At 40.8% G+C, this 25,934-nt stretch overlaps 1 protein-coding gene across 4 annotated transcripts in view; it reads left to right on the forward strand.

Moving 5' to 3' along the window:
- vwa5b1 (von Willebrand factor A domain containing 5B1) overlaps positions 1-15,184 on the forward strand; it is a 166,077-nt gene extending 150,893 nt beyond the window's left edge. For all 4 annotated transcript variants that reach the window (XM_051930362.1, XM_051930363.1, XM_051930361.1 and 1 more), the window contains 2 exons: positions 9,653-9,776; positions 10,325-15,184. In XM_051930362.1, coding sequence (XP_051786322.1) covers positions 9,653-9,776; positions 10,325-11,005 — 805 coding nt within the window. In that variant the 3' untranslated portion in view covers positions 11,006-15,184. The remainder of the gene's footprint in view (positions 1-9,652; positions 9,777-10,324) is intronic.
- Positions 15,185-25,934: the final 10,750 nt, after the last annotated feature.

Genomic DNA, 25,934 nt, shown 5'->3' on the forward strand with positions numbered 1-25,934 from the left:
CACTAACTGTAACCTATTGATGTCTTTCTTAAGTTGTCCTGTAAGGAGTGAATTACAGTAATCTAGTTGACTAAAAACAAAAGCACAAACTAATTGTTGAGCATCTTGTTAAGTTATAAGAGGTCTAACTTTTGCTATATTCCTTAAGTGAAAATGCAGCCCTAGTAATCTGATTAATATGTGATTTAAAATTTAAGTCAGAGTGAATAGTTACCCCTAAATTCTTTACCCCCGACTTGACTTTTAATTCTAAAGTAGTTAGGATATAGCGGGTTGGATAATGGATGGATGGATGGATGGATGGATGGATGGATGGATGGATGGATGGATGGATGGATGGATCAAGTTTATTTCTAATACCCTCACTATACCCATTTTTGCCAATCCCTAAGATTTCCGAATTCTCCTTATTTAGTTTGAGAAAGTTACTGCTCATCCACTCAGAAACACAAGTAAGACATTGGGTCAGTGAAACAAGAGAGTTGGGGTCATCAGGCTCTATATGTCCATTTTTGCCAATAACTAAGATTTTTGTTTTCCCTTTATTTAGTTTGAGAAAGTTACTGCTCATCCATTCGAAAGTATTGCTAAGACATTGGATCAGAGAGAGAAGAGCATCATGGTCACCAGGCACTATCGATAAATATAGCTTTGGTAGCTTTGCATAGCTGTGGTAGCTCACCTTGTGCTTTGAGATAATCTGACCTAATGGAAGCATATACTGTAGATAGAAAAGAGCAGTGGGCACAGAACAGATCCTTGTGGTACACCATGTAAAATACCAAATATATAAACTCCTACCCTAGTTTTGTTTACCCATGGAGTTTCAGGAAGGGCAGCAAAATGTGTGCTGAAGCATAGGCATTAATACATTCTGTAATGCTAAAGGAATAAACCATTTCCAACCTTACTTGAAGTAGGAATTAAGCCAAAATGTAAACTGAACTGGATTTGCTGGGTGGCAGCAGAACTTACATAAGAATGGAATCTGCGGTTGGGTCATGGGATTGTTAACAGCCTAAAATGAATAATCTAATCTAAAAGCATAATGTAAAACCAAACTTGGAATTCAAAGAATATAGCAGAAGGTAAATTAACTCTGTAACCAGAGCCAAAATGTAAGACAAAAGTCATAGTCAATTAAGAAAAGAATTTATTGCCAAAAATCAGATCAAAATGATAATTACATTGCTGCCTTTTTCATTGTTGTTTCCACAAACTTGGACAAAAAGGAAATGCATAATGCTGACCTTCATACCTTCGACTCTGTGTGGTCATGTGACTTGCCTAGCAATGGCATAGCAACTGCCAACAAGAAGGTCCCAAAATGGTGGTGCCCACATGAGAAACAGCATGGTGCTGTGGGAAAATCATTTAATATCAAGCATTGTTACTAATGCTTTGAAAATAAAGTAAACTTAACCCATGAATTCCTGGGCCTGTAAAATCCCAATGAGGATGTTTAAAACATTTTTAGAGACCAAGAAATAGCTCTCTGGTGACTCTTTCTATGAAGTCAGAAGACGAATCAGGATAGTATAGGTGGTCTTGAAGTTGCTGGAAAGGGGTGTGTGGTGCTCCTGATATCTCTTGAAAAGGATGAAGGTCCAAGTCTTTAGACTTCTGGTTGCCATGTGGTTGCAAGACATGGATGCTATCCAGTGACCTGAGATGAAGACTGGACTCCTTCAGTACTGTGTCTCTTCGGAGAATCCTTCAGTACCGCTGGTTTGACTTTGACTTTGTGTTGAATGAGCAGTTGCTCACGGAGTCCCAAATGAGGCACATTACCTGCATTGTGAGGGAACATCAGTTACAGCACTACGGCCATGTGGCGCAAATCCTCGAGGGTGATCTAGCTCGCAGGATCCTCATTTTGGAGGGCCCGAGTGGCTGGACCAAGCCAAGGGGACTCCCACGTAACACCTGGCTGTGGCAGATAGATGGTAATGTCTGGATAGTTGCATTGGACCGCGTGTCTGCCTGGGGTGTTGCTAACCAGGATCCCGAGCTGTTTCATTGTGTGGTGGGTGTGGCAATGCACCGTACCAGTGCATGCTCCCCAACTAAAGATATAGCTGCAAAGTTTAAAAACAAATGTGAGATAATGAAATAAATTTAATTGGAAGCCAGTGAAGCCATTTAATAACTGTGTTTTGTGAATGTGGCAGACTACAGGGTTAAGAAAAGCACCAGGTAATGAAATTGTAAACCATAAATAGGCTGGGGATAAAACCAAATAAGGAAGAAACTGCAGCTAAAACCAAAATGAAAACCAAACTCAAAGTCAAGAAATCTTTGTGAAAAGTTTTTTTTAAACTAAGTCTTTCAAAGAATCTAGCACTTGCAGATTGTTTGGATTTGCGGTTTCCAAATTTGTACAACAGGAAGCAAGGCATTGCCGTATTAAATAGTGACATCCCGATAATATTGCACATCATGACTTCCAGGAGTCCTGTGGTAGCAACAAAAAACAGGAAATGTTTCTGACCATTACCAAAATTGCAATACAAATGAAAATAGAAACATAGACTAAAACAAATTTGATGTTTAATGCATTCCTAAACCATAAAATAACAGTAAAAAGGGGTAATATTGCTTTATGTTTAGTTTCTAGTATTGATCCTTTCTGACATGATTTCAATGAACTTCAGGATTGTAGGTAATCAATGCAAACAGCCTGTGACAATTAAGTATTACAATAGTCAATTGTCAATTGTGTGTAGGAGAAATGAATAGCTTAAGTTTTTGAGATCCTGCAGCTTAAGACTATGTTACACTATGCAACTTTTCCATTGATTTTCAGTCGTAGTTTTCATTTATATAATCTTACAGACTCTGAGGCAGTCCATGGTAGTCCCATGAAGGCAGTCACCTAATGTGATATACCCTGCCACTTGTTTGATTTTCTGTTTAGCCAGAGGGCTGGGCTGTGTGTGTGCAGGAGAGCTGACAACCAATGAATGCACATCCGGAAGATCCAGGCATAGAATGCAACAGTGAGGGATAAGAAACACGTATGTTTTGAACCTCACAAATAGCAACAACAATCATCTGTTTGCTGTTGTGTGTTTTATTTCTCTTAATTATAATAAAAAAATCTTGGGACGAGACGTGACTTTTTGAAGAGACTTTTTGGAATGAAGTCCTGTGAGATGGAAACTTTTAACATGAGATTCTTTCAAGTCACGTCCTACTTACAACCATTTTCAAATAAGACCACAGTCATCTAACCTCTCAGTTGTGTGAATGCTTTTGCCAGACACACTTCCTGCACTCTCAGCTCTTATAAATTTTATCAGGACAATAACATGAGATTCTTTCAAGTCACGTCCTACTTACAACCATTTTCAAATAAGACCACAGTCATCTAACCTCAGTTGTGTGAATGCTTTTGCCAGACACACTTCCTGCACTCTCAGCTCTTATAAATTTTATCAGGACAATAATTTTATACGTTCTAGATGACACATCAACGACTAAACGAAGAAGAAAGAGCAGCAAGTCGAAAAGTGACCCAAAAGCAATGGAGAGAAAAGAATGCAAAAAAGAACAATAATAATCTATGTGCAAATTCTGAAAATAAGGAAAGTAATAATCAGCCCACACCAAGTGGTATTGAAAACCTCGCAGGTCAGAACTAAAAGACAAAGAATAAAAGACAAAGTAGAACTTTATTTTAACAGGCGACAAGAAAGGTAATGTAGTACATATTTCGTGAATAACATTAGACACCAAAGGAGATCTTGATATGCCATTCGTATTAAAACGTTTACAGTTTCCCATTAGAAGAGCTTTTGCTATGACAATTAACAAGTCACAGGGACAAACATTTGAAAAAAGTTGGTTTATTTATTAGACAGAAAGAAACGATATTCACTCACGGGCAGTTATATGTTGTGTTGTCGCAATGTAAGTCCAAACATGGAATCAAAATTCAATGCGATCTTGAACAAAGGTGAATTCCAAATATTGTTTTTACTGAAGTTTTAAAGTAAAAGTGAAAATAATGAATTTGTAACAATTCCCATGAAAATAACAATCTCTTTAAATTGTATATTCGGTTAACCAAACTCGGGGTTTGGCGGGCAAAGCGAGCAGGGGGCAGAGCCCCCTATGTACTAAAAAATAATAGAAAAAAGAAAAAAAAAAAGAAAGAGACTGCAGCTGAACACACCATAGTGATTAACCCTTCTCTCCATCAGCTAGTATGGTTCTGTGGACCTGGTATACCATAACAGAATGAAAAAAAAATAAATTAAGGACAGTCATTACTGCTGAACTTGCCATTGCTGTTAACCCTTCATACAGCTCCTGGCTCCATCATGGGGTAAGCTATTGGCTGACAAAACTGCAGTGGAAGATCGACGCTGAGTTTGCAAACGTGATTTACAGTTGTGTAATTTGACATAGCGTAGTGTCAAGACCAGCGACTGCGGTCAGCAAATCTAACACACCCAACAACAAAAAGTCGTGTAATGTGACATTGGCTTAATGTCTCATGGGCTGTGATTTACAGTTGGGTAATCTGACATGGTGCGGCGATGAGATAAGTGACTGCAGTTGGCATATCTTACACACCCCTTGACAAAAAGTCGCGTAATGTGACATGGGCTTCAATCAAGGTTTTTCAGAATTTGTAAACTACAAAAGCAGGATTTAGAAGTGGTGACAACTAAAAGCTAAAAATGTATCAAAGAAGACACCTATATTTCGAAGCTTTCAGCTACAATAAAATTCAAGACCTTAATTTTTATTTAGTATTGCTCTATTCATAGAAATGCCACACACTAAAAGAACTTCCATTTTTTTCTGAACTAAAGCAAATAATTTTCACTCCTCCAGTATTTTACAACAATAAAGCAGTTAATTACTGATGCAGTTAAATGAGAATTGTTAGGCTTAAATGATAAATTCTCTTGAGTTTCAACAACATGCAAATGAAAGTTAATATTGTGTTTTTAAATTACATATAGATACGAGCGGCGCAGTGGCACAGTGGAAGCGCTACTATCACACAAGAAGAAGGCTGGGGTTCACAGCCAGGGTCCTCCCTGTGCTGAGTTTCCATGTCCTTTCAGTGTGTGTATGGCTTTTCTTCAGGTGCTCTGGTTACCTTCCACAATCCAAAGGACATACAGCTTAGGTGGATTTGACGATAATAAATTAACCCTAGTGTGTGTGTGTGTGTTCAATCTGTGATGGACTGCTGCTCTGTCCAGGGATGGTTCCTACCTTGTGCCCTATTCTTTCTGGGATAGGCTGCAGCTTCTCCATGACCCTGCTCAGGAGAAAAGCTGGTCTGGAAGAAAAATGGATGGATACATAGAGAGAGACAAAAGAGAAGTTTTCCCACCTCTGACTCCCAATAGCACCATTTCTAACTGTGGACAGGAGGGAGGGAATAACAAATATCAGATTTCAGCGCAATATGGAAAACAAACTGATAATTATGAAGTAAGCCTTTTAAAAGCAAGCCTAATATATTCTAATGGAATTCTCAATACTATGTAGTAGAATGCTATGATCAATGATTATTTCTTAAGTCTAAAGCAGTATAATGGTCACTGCCAGACTGAAATTTGTCATACTGTATTTTGTGTTATAAGGAAAAAATCTAATTTTATGGCTACATTTTGTCTAAAAGTTTAGAAAGAAGTAAATTACAAATGAGTCTGTAATTCTTAAGAACATTCTGATCTGAATCTGATTTCTTTAATAGACATCTAGTCATGGCTTCTTGGAAGGAATCAAGCAGAACAGAAATTAATAATAATTTACTAATGATGTGAAAATCCTCGAACCAATCACATTCAGTGTAGGTTGTTTTTCTCACTCTGATTGGCTGATACGTGTGGTTACTAGTGCTGATCGGTGAAATTCTTCTGATTGTTTTTCATAGCAAATATGTTGTGTTGCCAGTGACCTCATTTGCCAAATATTTTCCTGGAAATTCTCCATGTAGCCAGCTTAGACAAATATTTTTTCCCTATACCCCATGATGATTTGTGAGTCCGGTATGACATTACAGACCTGAAGCAGACGCACACAAAACTTTCCGGCATGCCTACTGTAAGATCATTGCTGATCTGGTTCAGGAATGCGTGATGTCACACCTCAATCAGTATGCTAGCTGGATTTCCATCCCACATGCATTTAAAAACAACTTGCAGTATTTTCATTTGAGTGGTACATTAGCTGACTATAGCGAGTACTGCTGCAGGATAGACGACTCGATCCCTGAGAGCCAGCAGGCAGCACCGCATGGCTAATTTGCATGCATAATTAACCATGCACCATAATTAACCATGCATCTCACAACAAGCCTTAATGGAGCACTCCCCTCATCATAAAACTCAGGAGACCTTGTGAAATAGTAATAATAAAAGATTTATTGCTAGGGCAGCACGGTGGCGCAGTGGGTAGCACTGCTGCCTCGCAGTTGGGAGACCTGAGGACCTGGGTTTGCTTCCCGGGTCCTCCCTGCATGGAGTTTGCATGTTCTCCCTGTGTCTGCGTGGGTTTCCTCCGGGAGCTCCGGTTTCCTCACACAGTCCAAAGACATGCAGGTTAGGTGGATTGGCGATTCTAAATTGGCCGTAGTGTGTGCTTGGTGTGTAGGTGTGTTTGTGTGTGTCCTGCGGTGGGTTGGCACCCTGCCCGGGATTGCTTCCTGCCTTGTGCCCTGTGTTGGCTGGGATTGGCTCCAGCAGACCCCCGTGACCCTGTGTTCGGATTCAGCGGGTTGGATAATGGATGGATGGATGGATTTATTGCTATTAACAAGGTGTTTTCTTTCTTCTTCATGGAAGAAAAAAGTGCAAAGCCTCTGTAAAGATACGTAGGAAACAAAAAAGACATTCTAAACAATGGAACAAGCCAGCCCAAGCTGCCCCTTCCTGGTACAGTCAATGTGTGTCGCAAGATTGGAACTCTGTGAGCTCAGTGATCTCTATTTTAAACTGCAACTAAAACCAAAATGAAAACCAAACTCAAAGTCAAGAAATCCTTGTGAAAAGTCTTTCAAAGAATCTAGCACTTGCAGACTGTTTGGATTTGCGGTTTGAAATTTGTACAACAGGAAGCAAGGCATTGCCATTTTAAATAGTGACAACCTGGTAATATTGCATATCATGACTTCTAGGAGTCCTGTGGTAGCAACAAAGAACAGGAAATGTTGCTGCCCATTACAAAAAATACAATACAAAATGAAAATAGAAATATAGACTAAAACAAATTTGATGTTTAATGCATTCCTAAACCATAAAATAACAGCAAAAAGGGGTAATATTGCTTTATGTTTAGTTTCTAGTATTGATCCTTTCTGACATGATTTCCATGAACTTCAGGATTGCAGGTAATCAATTCAAATGGCCTGTGACAATTAAGTATTACAATAGTCAATTGTCAATTGTGTGTAGGAGAAATGAATAACTTAGGTTGTTGAGATCCTGCAGCTAAAGCCTATGTTACATTATGCGACTTTTCCATTGATTATTAGTCGTAGCTTTCATTTACATAATCTTACAGACTCTGAGGCAGTCCACGGTGCTCCCATGAAGGCAGTCACCTAATGTGATATACCCTGCCACTTGTTTGATTTTCTGTTTAGCTAAAGGGGTGGGCTGTGTGTGTGCAGGAGAGCTGACAACCAATGAATGCACATCTGGAAGATCAAGGCATAGAATGCAACAGTGAGGGATAAGAAGCACGTATGTTTTGAACCTCACAAATAGCAACAACGATCATCTGTCTGCTGTTGTGTATTTTAGGTACTAAAAAAGAATAGAAAAAGGAAAAAAAAAGAAAGAAACTGCAGCTGAACACACCATAGTGATTAACCCATCTCTCCATCTGCTAGTATGGGTTTGGTAGAAGAGACAAGTAGAAAGGAAGCTCATATTTTACATACCATAACAGAATGAAAAATAAATAAAGGACAGTGATTACTGCTGAACTCGCCATTTTTATTTTATTTACTTATTTCTAGTTTGTGGTGTCTGTTGTATTTTGTTCCAGCTATTTGTTCCATCTTTGTGTTTTGTTGTTTGAGGCACAATGGTGTAGTGGTTAGTACTGCTGCTTCACAACTCACATCACATTTTTGGCCACAATGATCAGTCCAACATAGTTTGCAGATGGTTCTCTAGCCCTCAGGGACAATCAAAAGTGGACTGATGCACCATTATAATCCACTCAAAACTATTTCAGATCTTCCTGTGATGGTGTGGGTCCAGCTTCATGCCCCCTTTATCATTTGGGTGCCTCTTGAACCCAACACCGTCGATAGTCATGAGGTGTGCAAATGAGGACACCACATGAAGCAAGGGGACGGTGCAAAAGTGTTCAGTGCTTTTATTAAAAACAATTCAAAACAAATGTTCAAAAAGTGCAGTACTCCCATGTCCATAATAAATACATAATCCATTAAAAAGTGTATCTAAAGGTTAAAATCACAATAAATAAATTCATTAAAAATGAGGTTAAAATCAACTGGTAGGAAACCGTCTTTACTAAAAAGCCCAGTGCTTTCTTTCTCACTGGAGTTTCCTGTACTTATCCCATATGGGCCTTGCAGCAGAAGAGTCGCCCTAACATCAGATGCAGCTGACCTTCCTCTGGTCCAGGTCCCTGCCATCCCATGGCTATGAAAAGGGTCCTCTCAGGTCCTTGGCTTGGGTCCCCAATGACCAGGGCACTCACACCAGGGTTTCCTTCCAAGCCTCCTCAAGCCCTGCTGCCTCCCCAGTCTTCTGAGGCGAGCCATCTAAACTCCCAGTCACTACCGCTCCTCAGTGTAGCTTCTCCTTCATTCCAGTCGGCCATACACTCCTCTTCGGGGCTCACTTCCCAGCTGCCTGCTTTCTCTCCCTCGAGCCTGCTGTCCTCAGCTTGTTCACTCCCACAAAGACTCCTTCTGCCTCCCCCTTTCTTTCTTTCTTTCTTTCTTTCTTTCTTTCTTTCTTTCTTTCTTTCTTTCTTTCTTTCTTTCTTTCTTTCTTTCTTTCTTTCTCCTTTTCACTTCCATGTTTTCTTTTTCGATTCCTCCTTCTCTTGCACTTCCCCTTTTAAAATGGGGACGTGGCACACCTGTGTCGCTTAGCAGCGCCCAACGCCAATTAGGGTCACGGATGATCCTACACTTGTGCACTTAGTGTAGGGCTGTCCTCTTCCACATCGTGCTCGGGAACTGCTCTCACCATGCTACCACGCCCCTCCTACCAAGACACAAGTGCGTCAATTATTTATTTAAAAAGATGCCAATCAGCCACAGACCTCACTTTACAACACCTCCTTCCCCTTCACTTCTGTGATTTCACCAAAATCTGTGAGGTTTGTTCATCACTAGCGGTTACTTCCTGTGTGTTAAATGCTTATTTATACAGCCTTTGGGGATTGTTGAAATTTTCTTTTTCATTCCCGTGCAGTCTTGATAAGCTGAAATTCCAGCTTAAACTCAAAAATCTACCGTACAGTAGATTTTCTGAAATGACAAACCTGGTCAGCATAGCACACATAACTCTGCACCTTAGTCTCTCTGCCGTTATTTTTCTGTTTTAACCATCAAAAGTAATCTGTCTTCTAAAGTGTTGGCATTGAACTGCTTTGATTGCACTTCATTTCTTTTCTCCCTGCTTGTTTGTTTTTGCAGGCTGAGTTTAAGCAGAACACGACTATTGAGCCGGGCTGCAAGGGGCTTCATGAGCAAATCTCCCAGCAAAGTTAGCGATGCCGCATGTGATGGAGAGAATGAAAATAATGACTACTTACCTCTGGTTGGTATTCTGCATTTCTGTTCTCATGAGATAAACCTAATGATCATCCTTGCTAGTGAAGAATTTACGGTCATCCCATCTCCACCTTTGCTCAGCTGTTGCCTCAAATTACTAAAGTTGTTCTAGATGCCCTTACTATATAACTGATATTCTTGACTCCATATTAGAAGGAGCACAGAAGTATGAAAAGATAATTAAACTGAATTTTGATTGCCCAGATTGAGCAGTCTGTGTCTATGAACCATTTGTGATGAGAATTAACAATTAACAGAGAATTAACAATCTGTGAGTTCCTTCCTCACAAAAGCACAAGTTGACCAAAATGGTAGTTAAGTCCCAGTGAACCTTGCCAGGGCCGCCTTATTTAAGAGATGTATGCTGCAGTAAGGCCAATGTGAAATGTCATTTGGCAAATATTCGTCACCCCCTGCTCCTAAAGATTTCTAATGTAGTAATAGTTGCATTTGCCTCATCTAATTCCAAACCGTAAGATATCAGCTCTCTGTGCATGTCAACAAGCTCTCTCTCTTGTGCATTTTATCTTTCAGGTGTCCTTGCAGTCAGCATCAGGATATTTCATGTTAAACAATACGTTCTGTGAAGCAATTAACATCCCTCAGGACAAACTGAAGTGGACCTCCCCATTTGCCATTCATCGCACAAATGTCACCCACACAAGCTCTTCCAAGCAGGACGATAACTCCTTCAAGAACAAAGCAGATGCAGATGGCCTTACCGAGTCCTCAAGAAGAGAATTTCCTGATGAAGGTGCTGGAAGGATACGTCATTTCTCTGGAAGCCTTGCCGAGACCCAGTCAAGAATTTTAAAGACGGAGAATGAACTGTCACCTCCTGCCATCACCCTGCGCAGGTTCTCCTCCCCAGAGCAGAACCAGCTATACGTGGAACCTCAGGTGGACAGTGGTCGAGGCTCAGAGGCGGACAGTCTGGATGCCCCCAGTTGTTCTTTGAAGGACATGGAGCCAGAAGGTTTGATTTGGGCCACTACGGTGGCTCTGGCTTGGCTCGAGCACAGCTCAGCAGGGTACTTTATCGAATGGGAGCTGGTGGCTGCCAAAGCCAGCATGTGGCTGAGCTCACAAGAGATTCCCGAAGGGCGAGATCTTGTAAGCGTGAAGGCTGCTGCAAGGCAGCTCTTTGTCCTGCTTAGACACTGGGATGAGAACTTGCAACTGAATATGTTGTGTTACAATCCTAACAGCGTTTAGATTGTTATCCTGGAGGAGGAAGAGGAGAAGGAGGAGGAGGAGATGGGCTTAAGGCTCCAGAGCCTTTTGGCTGCCTAACTAGAGCCTAAGTTGCAGATGCTTGTGCCAGCCTCAAATCATCAGTAGTTCAGAATAAGGAACGCTCTCTTGAGGTTCTTGGAGTGCACCATCCTTTCTTTGTAGGTCAAGCTCAGTAGTCAAGACCAAATGTTGATGGATTTCATAGGTGACCTTTTACTCCATATTTGAAGTCGATGCTGAAGGCTTGTGACTTCTGCCATGCACCCAAAAAATTCTTCACCTGTTGGCTTCTGCATTCCTTACTCATTGGTGTTCATGGTGAAGGAATATCTGTATGGCCATCATGACAGAGGTCCCTCATAGCATGTTGAAGCAATGCTGGCACATCTCTCTGTGCTTTTCATGCCACGGTAGGCATCATGCCTTGTTGTTTTCTGAAGCATTAGCTGCATAGACCCACTGGAATGCTGCAGCTGTCTTCTAAAACTCCATGTATAAAGTGTGAATACTTTAATATCACTGCCAGTGACATCACAGATAATAATATCCAGATGAAAAACGAGCCTTGCTGCTCCTTCAATGATATGCAACTGTAGACTGTTTAGTTTTCAACACTCTGTTCCAGTAGTTCAGGAAATGTTTGTGGGCATTGCTTTAAATCTGTGCAACTGGTGGCGTAATCTTTGAGAAGTAGACTGCCCGTGCATGAAGATGAGCATGACATGCTGGATGAAGCAAACGTGTGTGTAGTGTTGAGTTGAATTGTGTTGACTCTGTTGATCTTTAGGGCAGCTTTTAACTGTAGTGGCACGGGAAAGAGGATTAAAGTTAAGGGAGCCACAGTTGTGTTTTTTATGGTCATCCACTTTGGAATTTAAAAATGATAAAATGATACTAGTAATGATAGGAATGAAATTTTAACTCACAATTTTAATGGGACTAATTGATTTCCCGATACATAAGCACCACCAATACCTGCACTTATGCATAAAGTTTGTGATGTCTTATTACTCAAATCTGCATTGGGGTTGGATTGGTGTAAAACTGACATTTTTTTCTCTTTCACTTTGAAAGATTTTCGAAACAGTAATCAAGGCTGTTAAATAATTTGAAAGAATTTGGTTCTCAAGTCGGCTTTCTCTTGTTTAATGAGAAGTTGCAGATGCTGATATTTTAAGACAGCACAGGTGTCTGTTGAAAGTGTTCCCTGAACTTCCATAATCCTTGGGTCATTACTGATAACATCTTGTTGCTGCTGATTTTTTTTTAAGAGCAAAGGCATGGGAGTAACAAATGATGGTGAAGTTCATGACCCAAACTGGGAGTCACAGGCCTTCTCCCAGGTCAGTGGAAGAGTCAATGAAGCAGACAGATATTTGAATCCCATATTGTCTTCTACCTCTGTCTTTGTTATTCTCCGAGCTTGACACCAGGAGGCATATATGAACAATCTTGTTGTTTATAGGGAGATGAGTGGTTTTCTTCTGAGGTGGCCTTTAGCTTGGATAGACATAAGTAGACCAAACTCTGAATTCCATCTCCAGTAGATGCACATCAAATGCTGGCTAAAAAGACATGATAGACCATATCTGCTACACTTCAGCTGAACTAGCCTTCCACTACTCGTCCTCATGGGAACTTTGGGTTACATTACATTTCATACCTGTTGTACACTTGTCATCTGTTTGCGTTCTTGACTACATGACGTTCATTCTTCTGTTCTCTCAACACATGCTATGTTTGAGCTTTGAGATAGCCTTATCCTTGCTGCCTCCCACTTCGGAGCTGCTTTGTGCTTACATTATTGAATTTGTGGGTAGAACAATAATACTTGTCAAATAGTTAATAGAATTCAGTGAGGTATGTCCATAATTTTGATCCCTCCCAATGTAAATAACCACCACCTCTTCTTGACATCTCTCCTCTCTGCCCTGCTGCCCTGAGAATCAACCACAGCACTGAGAAAGCTTTGGCTGGGTGAGCATATCTCATTGGTCAGAAGAACTGTGCCACAGCTCCAGAGGTCTGCATTCATAACCTGGCCTGATCACTACCTGTACTGAGTTTGTGTGTTCTCCATGTGCCCATGTAGTTTTTCTCCTTGTGGACCAGTTTTCTCTTCTCATCCCAAAGATGTGTGGGTTAGGTTGATTGGCAAATGGACTGGCATATTTTCCATGTTAGTTGCTGCTTTCCAATTGATGCTATGGAATTGGTGCTGGTCTTCCATGATCCTGAGTTGAAGTAAGAGGGTTCTAATAACTGATGAATAATAATCTGAAAAAGCCAAAACTTACTATACACTGTTTATATTGGTGGGTGTCAGTGGGTGAGTTAGTTTATTTAAGAAGTCTAAAGTATTAAAAAAGAAAAGTAACACTCAGGTCAGCTTTCTGTCATGTAGGGCATCACTTTTGTAATGTATGCAGGGTGGCGCAGGGAAACTGGAAATTTTGGAACTAGGTGTTGGGGACCCTGGGGCGTCATTAGTTATTTGGGACCAATGCAACCTTGTTGAGAACCTCTGGCCATTAGTTATAATTGAACAGTAGAGTGGTGCGCAACGAGCGTTCACTGTGGAAGGCTTTTATAAGAATGGTGATAGTGTGACTGCTGCGTAAAGGGAATTTCTCCGTCATTACCAGGTAGGATGTCACGGTCGTGTCCTGTCTGCTCATGCGATTACAACATGGGTGCGTAACTTGGCAGAAACATATGATTTCAACAGGACGGAGCCACTTTGCATACTGCCCAAAACTGATGGCAGCTATTCAGCAATTATTTGGAAGGAGCATCATTTCACACAACTGTGACCTTCCATGGCCTCCAAGATCCCCAGATCTCACTGTTTGTGATTTTTTTCTGTGGGGACATCTTAAAAGCCAAGTGTACCGCATACATACTGCAACCATTGCTGAACTATAAAGGAGGTGTAAAGAGGAAATCGCTGGCATTCCTGTTGACATGTTACGTTGAGCAATGCAAAATTTCCACAACAGGCAGTCAGAATGTGTATGGAGAAATGGACAACGCCTTCATGATGTTTTTTTTCAAAACATAAAATGAATATTGGATGAATATTGATTACCATCATTAATTACATATCCTGTGCAATACATTTCATCATTATAATGTATTTTGTAATGTGTTTATTCGTTCATTGAACATCGGTTGTAAATTTCCCTGCGCCAACCTCCCATCACACTCTACTTCTTACAATGTTTCTTTTAGGCAGGGTATTTATAAGCCATTTAATTTTCTTGACTGCCCATAAATCCGTTGCCACATTCTTTATTGAGCATGATAGATTCAAAGCCATAACTTGCCTAATATGAAAATGGCAGTTTACCACATTAAAACTAGGTAATAAAAGAATGCCAAATGACTTGGGCACCAGTCTTTAAACATTGTGTGAAAACCCAGAAGTAGCACAAGGAGAACATGCAAACTCAAAGGTAAGTGTGGCAGGGCTCCCCATTATGACATTTTGCCAGCTATTCTACTTAAGCATCAGAGTTTATTTTACACTACAAGTCAAAAGTTTTAGAACACCTTAATTTTTCCAGTTCTTCTTCATATTTAATCAGTTGAAATGCAATGAATTACCTAAAATGCTAAAAAGGTAAGCTTTAAAATCCAGAGGTTTAAATTCAAAGTTTAGGCTAGCAAAATGGAAAAAAAGAAATAGAATATATCAAATGTGGGCCTTCTTCAAGATACAACTAATAGGTTACAACAGATATTTTGCAGAAATGAAAGTACATTAAGCCTTGCAATTTGAAGCAAACAGTTTGTACAGGTGTCCCAAACACTGCTGATTACTTAAACGAAACGAAAACTGCAATTAACAAATGAAATGAGACAGAGCATAGTTTCCCTTAAAAGTGTAGGCCTTTCATTTAGAAAAACTGCAAAACAAAAATCAAAGTGTCAGTGAATACGGTGTCCTACACAATCCAAAGAAAATGACAAGAGCAGCGGAAACAAATGGAGTCTAAGAGCATCACACTGCCAGGCTAACACTGTCCACTGTTTGCCCAAGTGCCGTCACCTGTGCCTCTCACTGTTTCTGTCTTCATCCCTGTAGATATCCATGAGGGCTGGTTGGAAAGGTCAAGCCTGAGTACCCAAGCAACTCACACTTGAGGATATCTTAGTGAGAACTCACTAATGTCCATCTGTGGACTGGCATTCGTCTTTGTTCTTTAGAACAGCCAGGACCACAAAGTGCGCCAAGTTGCTGCTTTCCTTTTCTCTTTTTAATTAAGAATGTGTGTCCATTCTTTTGAACCTAAATGTAAGGATAACTTTTTGTCCTTACCCTCTAACTTGTGATCGATTTTGCTGATTGTAACTGCTGCTGTTCTGCAAGAGTGCTGTCCCTGGTGTTTTCTGACACTCAAGTGCCTAACTGATGTGTACGCATTGGGCGAGACTATTTATCTGCTTTGAACTTGCTGGTAAACTATTGCATTATGAAATGTTTGAGTGGATGGCTATGTGTACTGTACAGTTAAGGATCTAAGTGTTAACAATTAAAACAATTCTATATTAGTGGTATTAGCTTCTAGTGTAACTTCTGGAAAAAAGTATATCTTGGAAGGTTTTAAACAATATTTGTCATACAGTAGACAGTATTAAAGGGTTTTTCTTGCCTTGTCCTGATGACACTAAGGCCTCCTTATTAATTAAATGTTACTGCTGCATTCCAAAATTACGCTTCCAGAGTGAATAACTGGCCCTGCTTTTATTTACCTGAGAATCGTTGGATTGTTGGTTATTGGGGAGCTGATGTGAATTTTCATTAAATGCCAAGCAGAACTCTTACTACCTGATCCTCAGCAAATGAAAATGCTAATAACCGAGCCGAATCCAAGAGGCTGTATGAAGACATCGGGGGAGACCTGAGTGACGGTTGCCATCTATAAAGGGAACAGGTAATTACTTGGCTGACGGCCTGGCACTGCATAGGGCAGGGGTGCTCAATTACGATCCAGGAGGTCTGTAGTGACAGCAGGTTTTCATTCCAACCACTTTCTTAATTAGAAGCCAGGCAAGACAGATAATGAAACTTATGTTATATGGCTTGTTAGTGCTTTCATTCTTCTAAGACAAAAACTGTATGTTTTTCATTTTCTGAGAAATGATACATGTTTTTGTGTTCCTTCCCGTTTTCTTGAGATAGCAGAATAATTTTATCATGATCTTGAGAAAACGAAACTTAACCTTTGCTCCTGGCAGGCTTGCTATCATAAATTACAGCATCTTATAACTATGGAATCTCGTTGAAACAATTTTAAAAAAAATAACGATATTGCACATCCCCTCTCGGCTTCAGTAGCTTCATGATGCATGTACATATGTTTAAATGGAAGCAGGGTAGCTGGAGAGCTTGGGGTTCCTTTGTCATTTGCACCTCATGATTTCCTAATGGATGTTTCTGAAAAGAGGCAACAATGAATGCTCAGATGCAGCAGTTTAAAACAAAAATAGGCAATTGAGCGTTCTGAATTGTAACAAGAAAGTTAACTAAAACAAAGCCCCCTAGAAATATTCCTTTATTAGTAAATAATAAACTGTTTAAAGTGAAAACCTGCAGCAGCCACTGTGGACCTCTAGAACTGCAACTGAGTACAACCTGCTGAAAACAGCCATGACCTAAAGGAAGGCTCTCCGTGACATTTGGTTCTTTCCCTTGTCATTGGTTTTCATTATTCTGTATATTTATCCACTAAATCAAGTGTATGCTGTGTATATAGAAGAAGAGTTAAAAAAGGTAGATATGTCAAAAATTTGGGTCCCATGTGCAATTGAATAGCTTATACAGTACATTGTCCAGAAAAGAAGTCACTAAATGAATTTAAATAAGCAAATACCTAAGCGCCAATGACTGGATCATTACCAAAGTGATGAATATGTTTCAGCTGGCACTAATTCCTATAACTTTAACTAATGCAGTGTGAAGTGTCTCATTTCTTAAATAACCATGTCTGAAGATGTTTCCCGTGGTCGTAGAAAAGATGCTACTGTGCTTCAGGAGGGGAAAAGTATTGGCCTGCATCAAGCAAAGCAAACAACTAAGGAGATTGCTGAAATTAATGGAACTGAGTTAAGAAAAGTCCAATGCATTATTAAAACCTGGGCAGATAGTGGTGAACCGTCAACTTTGAGGAAGAAATGTGGTCGGAAGAAAATCTTGAATAATCGTGATCAGAAATCACTGAAATACTTAGTACTCATGGCTATGTTTATTACTTAAGCTAAGAGCATTTCCATTGTGCATTTGATTCAGCGGGTTGGACAATGGATGGATGGATGGATTTGATCTCATGTCACATGCACAATGAGACAAGAACTTGCAGAATTGAGACTAAACAACAGTGTGGCCACAAGAAAGCCAGTTGTTAGTGCGTCTAATTGGAAAGAAATGACTTCAGTTTGCTAGGGTGCTTAAAGATTAGACTATGGACCAATGGAAAAGCTGATGTGGCCTACTGAGTCCAGATCAGCCCTCTTCTAGAGCGATGGTCACATCACGGTAAGAAGTGAAGCGTACAAAGCGATGGACCCATAATGCATAGTGCCCAGTGTACAAGACTCTGGAGGCAGTTTTATGATCTGTGCTTGCTTCACTTGGTCTGGTCAAGGCTCAGCAAAGTTATACAGCAATACAATGAAGTCATTTGAGTACTTGAATCTACTCAGTGACCAGGTTATGTCATTGATGGATTTTTTTTCTTCACTAATGGCACAATTATATTCCAGGATGACAAGGCCAAGGTATAAAAGAGTGGTTGAGAAAATGTATTATCGTGAAATTTGTGAGATTTACCAGGACCAATTATTGGCTTCACCTACTCTCGCTCTTGAAGATTAACACACACACTCAGATATACAAACGTACACATAATGGTCCTATCAAGACATAGTCTCGAGTGGTGCCAGTCACTGCACAATATTCTACACAGGACACAGCTACACGTGCATACAAATTGAGATCCTATTCAGAGAAAGTCTCAATAAAATCTGTAGTTGCCAGTCACTCCGCAATGTTCTGCATAAGATTGTCTATATAGGGATTCAGTATCACCAGCTCTAACAAACATGCAGGTGTCGTTGCGACACATAAAAGCAGAACTCTTTTGGCTATATGCTACTTGCTAACCAAACCCTGGCATGCTTTACTGCAGTTTTAATTATTTTTGACTAACGACCTCAAAAACCCTGATAAATCCTGTGAATAAAAAAGTGGCAAACTCACACACACTTGGTACCCTTTTCTTATTTCAATCACTCTAGATAAAACATATAAAAAATATTAATATGCAGAAAATATAAAAAGAAATGTGGTATTTATTAAGGAATAACAACACCAAATAGAAGGATAGTCTGAATCTAAACATTCATCCATCCATTATTTAACCCGCTATATCCTAACTACAGGGTCATGGGGGTCTGCTGGAGCCAATCCCAGCCAACACAGGGCACAAGGCAGGAAACAAACCCCGGGCAGGGCGCTAGCCCACCACAGGGCACACACAAATACACACACCAAGCACACACTAGGGACAATTTAGAATCACCAATGCACCTAACCTGCATGTCTTTGGACTGTGGGAGGAAACTGGAGCACCCGGAGGAAACCCACACAGACACAGGGAGAACATGCAAACTCAATGCAGGGAGGACCCGGGAAGCGAACCCGGGTCTCCTAACTGCGAGGCAGCAGTGCTACCCACTGCGCCACCGTGTGAATCTAAACAGTATTAGAAAAATGTATTAAAAGTGAGAATTGTCAAGGGGTGATGTTGTCCTGGGTGGCTTTTGGTTTAGTGATTGACGTTATTCATAGGTAACGTTTTCTGACATCAAATCAGATGATATCATGTCTCTGAAGTCACCCTTCTGTTGTCGTTTTTTCCTTGTCTTCCTTGGTCCATTAGACAAGCCATATTTATGTTAAAATGGAGACATGGAGTTTCGGGACATACAACGTTGCACAAATTTGTTTAACTGATAACTTGATCTTTAAAGTACTTCTGCATTCCTTTCTGAAGCTGTAATCTAATTCCTAGACCTACGGTGTCCATCCTTTTCCAGGATATAAATTCATTTAAAAAGATATTTACATTTATATAGCACTTTTCTCACTACTCAAATCACTTCAGTGAGTAAGGAGCCACAGAAACCACTAATGTGCAGCATTCACCTGGATGATGTGATGGTAGCCATTTTTGCACCAGTACGCTCACCACACAGTACCTATTGGATTGTGAAGTGGTGTGAGATAATTAACCAATTAGAGACGGGGGATGATTAGAGGGCCAGAATGACTAACCTGGACAACACCCTGCTCTTTATGAAGAATGCAAGGATCTTTGATGACCACAGAGAGTCAGGACCTGAGGTTTATGTCTTATCTGAAGGACGGCGCCATTTTTACACCACAGCGTCCCGGTCACTGCGTCATTGGAATCCCAATTCAGACCATAGGGTAACTGCACCCCAGCTGGCCTCACCAGCACCTCTTCCAGCAGCCACCCAAGCTTGGCTAGATGGTCTCCCAGTCAAGGACTGGCCGGGCCTGAACATGCTTAGCTTCAGGTGGATGACCTGCTCTGAAGCACATGTGGTATGTTTGCTGGTTCTTGTGGCTCGCTGATATGTACTTGCCTTCTTTTCTCTCCACCATTAAGTTGTAAGCCAATCGACACAGATTAGTACAACCCAGGAAAAAATGTACAAGAAAGCCGCTTGCAATGCCTGTTATTAAAGTCCTGTAAATTCAGTTCATCCTGGTTCATTTGAGCAAAACAAAGTTTAATGTAAACTGTTTGCAGTTTAAAAATTGAAGATTTTCCACACCAGAAAAAGAGCATGAAGAATAATTTTCTCACGTGAACTGGCTGCCATATAGTCCTGACCTTTACCCCATTGAAGATCTTTGGGATGTGGTGGAGAACACTTTACAGAGAGGTTCGACTCTCCCATCATCAATACACAATCTCAGTGAAAAATGTAATACAAATATGAACAAAAATAAACGTTGATGTAGCATAAACTAATTGAAACAATGAATGCTTGCAGTAATCAATGGTAAAAGTTCCATCCATCCATTAGCCAACCCGCTACATCCTAACTACAGGGTCATGGGGGTCTGCTGGAACCAATCCCAGCCAACACAGGGCGCAAGGCAGGGAACACACCCCGGGAAGGGCACACGCACACACACCAAGAACACACTAGGGACAATCTCGAATCGCCAATGCACCTAACCTGCATGTCTTTGGATTGTGGGAGGAAACCCACGCAGACACGAGGAGAACATGCAAACTCCATGCAGGGAGGACCCGAGAAGCGAACTGCGAAGCAGCAGTGCCACCCACTGCGCCACCATGCCACCCATGGTAAAAGTTTTCAAGTAAGTAATTATTTGGCCCGGCAGTGAACTCTCTGATCCATAGAGAACAATATACAAGCGTGTGGATTTCTGCAGAAAGGATCGGCACCTTCTGCGGTGGGCTAGCGCCCTGCCCGGGGTTTGTTTCCTGCCTTGAGCCCTGTGTTGGCTGGGATATAGCGGGTTGGATAATGGATGGATGGATGGATCGGCACCTTTGCTCCACAACATAATGAATGACGTCATTGTGGATGGAAATAGTTGTGAGGTGTCATTCTTCTCTAAAATTTCTCTAAAATTTCAAAGGTGTTGAGATCTGGGACCTTATTTATAAAGCTTGCATACACACAAAAAGTGGTTTGAAATAAAGGAAAACTTGATGTGAAAGCTGGTGTATACTAGCAACTCTGACCCAGACATATGCAACATCTTGAAGAACCTGGGAAATAATGACATCCTTGATCAGGTAGGGAAATGTAGTCAAGCTAGCGAAATGACGACTCACACGCATATCAATTCATATAACCAAGCTGCTATTATAATGGGTGTTGATGTGACAAGCATATTATACTACAAAAACAATGAATCTGATGTATTTTAGTTCCCTTTTAAGAGGGCCAATGCTGAGTATTTGCACTGAAGAAATTTTTAAAATTTTTCTTCGGTTTTTATCGGCCACCTGTTGTCACTTCTCATTGAACTGGCTGACAGGTCAGGAATATCTCCATCAAGCTCCAGTCCATCATGCCTGCTGTGCTGGAAGCCATTAACCGATCGACAAGGCACTACATCCAGTTTACATATGTTTTTGCCAACATAAAAATGCCATTGGCAGCAGAGTCTGGTTCTCCTGACATAACCTAATCACTTTACTGAACTCCTATTGCAACAAGGGCACGTAGTGAGAAAGAAGCTGCTTTTGTTAACTGTAAGCAGTTACGTTCCAGTAATGCACAAGTCATCCAAGATGTGACTGGCAAACATTGTGTCTCGATGATTGGGGTCAACTCCTGCTTCATTGATTTTGAGGCAAAGTAGGGTTGGCAGACATGACGGTGCTGTACATGGCGACTAACTTCTTGGTAAGGTACCCTCATTGTTTCATATGACCTTTATTGTAACAGCAATCATGTCATTACATGTGCCAGCTGATAGTGGCTACCCATTCAGATGATGGTGCCTTACATCTTTCTCAGACCCCAAGAATACAAAGGAGAGGTGCTACAATCCCATGCGAGATATTGTGTGGGATTAATAAAGTATCTATCTATCTATCTATCTATCTATCTATCTATCTATCTATCTATCTATCTATCTATCTATCTATCTATCTATCTATCTATCTATCTATCTATCTATCTATCTATCTATCTATCTATCTATCTATCTATCTATCTATCTATCTATCTATCTATCTATCTATCTATCTATCTATCTATTGTGCTCACAGTTGTGGAACACAAACCTTGAATGCAAATGATGGGGTCTTGGTGTGTCAGAAGGGAGCTGCTCTCCCAGCCAATGAAGTTCTGCAGCATTGTTATTGCATATGTATGAGGTTGATTAGCAAGCTCCATACAGTATATGGATGTTTCAGAGCAGAGTTTGAGGTGCGTTTACAAAGTGATTGTGAGTAGTAAATGGCAGATTGCTTAGAAATGTGCATACGGCAGGTTTTAGAAATGTGATTTTTGTTTTGCTGTACTCATTGTCCTGTTTTTTTTCTGTCGAATCCATGCAAAGCTTTACAAATGAGGCCCCTGGTGACTAATTAGAGCCTGACACTTTGGAAAACTATGATTACTTGCTCATCCAGCCATTGAGTGGTGGTCCTCTGTTTATTCGATTGGAGCCATTATCATTCTGGTTGACCCATTTTCCTAACAACATTAAACAAGCTCTTTGTTTGCTTTCTAAGGGGCTAAACATATTCAAACCATCCAAGAAAGTGCATCCCACTGCCGTAACCTTTCACTGCTGGAACCAAGCACTCTTTCCAGCAGGCTTCCTTTGATGTGCCCCACATTTACACTCCTCTGAGTTGTGGTCCGCATATCACATTTCACCCATGTATGCTCCAGTTCATTCTCTGGTTACACTGGCCAGCCATTCTCTGAAGCCGTCCCTGGGGGCAAAGTGTGAAATAGTTGTCTGCTATGCTTGGCTAGTCAATTGAATTAAGTTTTGAAGGTGGATTTGGGTGAACAAATACTGTGGTTGACACCACCACAGGAAATTGAGGTCAGGATACGGAAACAAGGTAAAATAAATAAATAAGGGAACTTTATTTTTTTCAGGAGACAAGAGATGTCAAAAAAGACAGGGGTCAAGAATTAGCTCTGCCCCTAGTCTTTCCTTTTGCCTGATCTTTGTCCCTGAATAACGCATATCCATGTGTTGACATTCTTAGCATGTAGTAGTCACATGATAGATACATTCATAAAAATACAAAGGAGGAAGGTGGATGGTGATGAGCTCTTAGAGATTGGGGGTCATGGACAAACAGCAGACAGAAGGAAAAACTGGCACTCATTTCTGACAGAAGTTATTCTTATTTCAAAAACCTGATCAAACGAGTTTAAGTCCATTAATGCTGGTACCTATCAGCACTGGGTTCTAGACAGGAAGCAAGAGAGGACATGATCATCACAGAGCATGTTCAAGGACACACTCTTAGTTAATAATTACTGGTTTATCTTTGGAATGTGGGAGGACAAATGAAGTACAGGAGGTTACATCACCACTTCTGCCATCAAGAGTAATATGAAAATTCAATATATTTTTATAAAGGGGCTGGGTGGGGAGAGTCACAAGATTGGTAGTTCTCTGTGTGCTTCATAAAGACCACTGGGGTGCCAGGTTAGATGATGGGCAAAACTAAGCTACTTTCTGTTCCACTGATTCTGATAGTGAGTTCCAGTTTTGTTCAGCCAGGAGGATACCTTCAGAAGTTATAAGACTCGGGACCTGCCCATCTTCATATATCTGCTGTCTGCTTTCTCTCCAACTAAAATAATTCTGGGACTTGCTCATTTTTGCCATATTTTGTTTTAAGCCGATGTTCACATTGAAATAAGAAAGACTTTTGTGACATGCAAAATTTATAGTCAACAGAACCACATGTGTCATTCAACATATTGCAGCCTTTCATGCCCTGAATATTTATCAAATTATCCATCCATTTTATGAACCTTAAAATTTCTTCCTCATTGACTAAGAATTCAGGTTAGATTGGACCTAAAGTAGGAACCTTCATACGCTAATGCTGATGGTAGACCAGTTTGCAATCACTAAGTCACCTAACATGCTTATCTTGGGAATATTGGATGGAAATAAGAATATCAGGATAAAATCTCACATAGACAAAGGGATAAAATGGAAGTTCCTCCTCCTCCTCAGTAGCCAGATGATTATTTCAGCCATAAGGCAGGTGTGGGCTACCACACACTCTATTACAAAAAGGAAGGAGGGAAGAGGTGAAAAAGATTTAGGGCACCAACCATGAGAGTTTAATTGTAAGTTCTTCATAGCAAATATTATATACAGTAAATGTTAAAGAAGATTCTGCCTGTCACCTTCTTAAAGGAGGATTTTAGATTAAGAGAAACCAAGCTTTGAGGAGCATTGTTTGCTCTCCTGTTGGTCAAATTATTACTTGGGCCTTTTATTCATCCAGCTGGAAGAAGCAAAGATAGAGGAGGTGCCAAAGGGATAGCAGCCCTCTTCTGGGCAGTGTTCCTCCATTATTTAGAGAGAAATGGAGACTACATAAATAACTGTTCCACTCCCCCATTACTCCTCTGATGAACCCATAAAATGGTCCAGGATCTGTTCTTCTTCGGAGCTGGTCCAAAAATTAACACCCGCTTAATTTAAATAGTGATCTTGACAGAGTTACATCTAGTTTCATCTGTGGTGTTCTTCTTCATTCAAAAGGAAAGATATATATTTAGTATATGTATTTATTATATTCAGTATATGTTGGTGGATCTGAGTAATCATAAAAAGACTGATATTGTGGTCAAATATGAATAATACAGACATTTGACAATCAAAACAATGCTTCACGGGTCTAATATGTATACATGGCAGGAAATGATTAACAAACAGGTAATGGAAAGGAATCTTGATGGAAGTGATGTTAATGGTAAAACAGAAATGACATTATAATTTGGAGCCAGAAATGAAGTCATTGGTAAGGGACTGGAAGTGAAGTCATCAACTGGAACCGGAGGTGACATCTTTGGAAAGGGACCCAGAAGTGTAGCCATCCAAGGGAGCCGGAAGGGACTTTACCACGTGGGTTACATATGGTATGTTCTTTAATCTTTTGTTTTTCTGTTTAGGAAGGGAAAAAGGCATTAATACTCTGTTGTAATCCTCCATCTTTCATTGTATTGCGCCCAATCGTGCCCTTTGGCTGCCCCCTACTTGCATGTGTGTGACTATATATATATATATATATATATATATATATATATATATATATATATATAGTGGAAGGCCAGCCCTGGCACAGACAGGCAGACACAGATGGTTTAAACACCACACACGTTTTATTTACAATTATTTACAATGAATATAGTCCCGCACACAACCCAGTGTCCTTCCACCAATCACCCTTACATCCAGGCCTTTCAAAAGTCCAGTCTTCACCGCCTCCACTCCTCTCCTCCGAGCTTTGTCCTCTTCCACACGACTCTGGCTGATGACTGGAGGGAGGCGGCCCCTTTAATTCCCACCTGGATCTGCTCCAGGTGCCTCCTGATGAGCTTCCTGCGGCAGTTCCTGGTGTGGCGGAAGTGCCGCATGCATGGTAATACTTCCACCAGCACCTCCGGGTATGCCAGAAGTGCTGACGTATCATCTGGGCATCCCTGGCAGTGGCCACGGGCCCCTATAGGGTTGAGCTTCCATGCTCAATTCCTGTGGCCCCCACACAAACCAGGGCGGCTGCCCTCTTGTGGTCCGGGGGAGGCATAGTCCCTCTCTCGGTTCTTCTCGGTGTCACGGCTGGGCACAGCCCCCAGCCGCCTGCCACAATATATATATAAAAAGAGAGAGACACACACACATGTTCATCTGATGAGGTAAGCACTACCACTCCAGGATGCAAGCGGGAGGGGGTTTCTCACAGAGGAGAGCAGACTGCAGAGTGAAGCTCCCAAACAATTGTCACCCTGAGTTTTGCCTCATTTTTCCTTGCTTATTGTATTCTGATATTCTTATATGCACCATCGAGCGCCTGTTTATTTTGAGACTCTGCAGTTATTAAAAGGGATAAGCCAGTTCGTGTCCCAACATTTAAATACAGTTAGAAAGTGACTGTGAATCAACTTCACCTGGTTTGATGCAAATGAAAGTGACAACAGGTGCACTGAAGAGGTTACTAAAAGGGTGGCTGAACAGTGTGGGGATTTTGTTTTTGTCACAAAGAGGTCTCTTACCAACTTAGTGTCATTTGACTACTACGGTGTTCCTCAGCACTCGAGCTGACCATGTGCATTT

The sequence above is a fragment of the Erpetoichthys calabaricus genome, chromosome 8 (genome assembly GCF_900747795.2).
Source record: "Erpetoichthys calabaricus chromosome 8, fErpCal1.3, whole genome shotgun sequence".
NCBI classification, from domain to species: domain Eukaryota; kingdom Metazoa; phylum Chordata; class Cladistia; order Polypteriformes; family Polypteridae; genus Erpetoichthys; species Erpetoichthys calabaricus.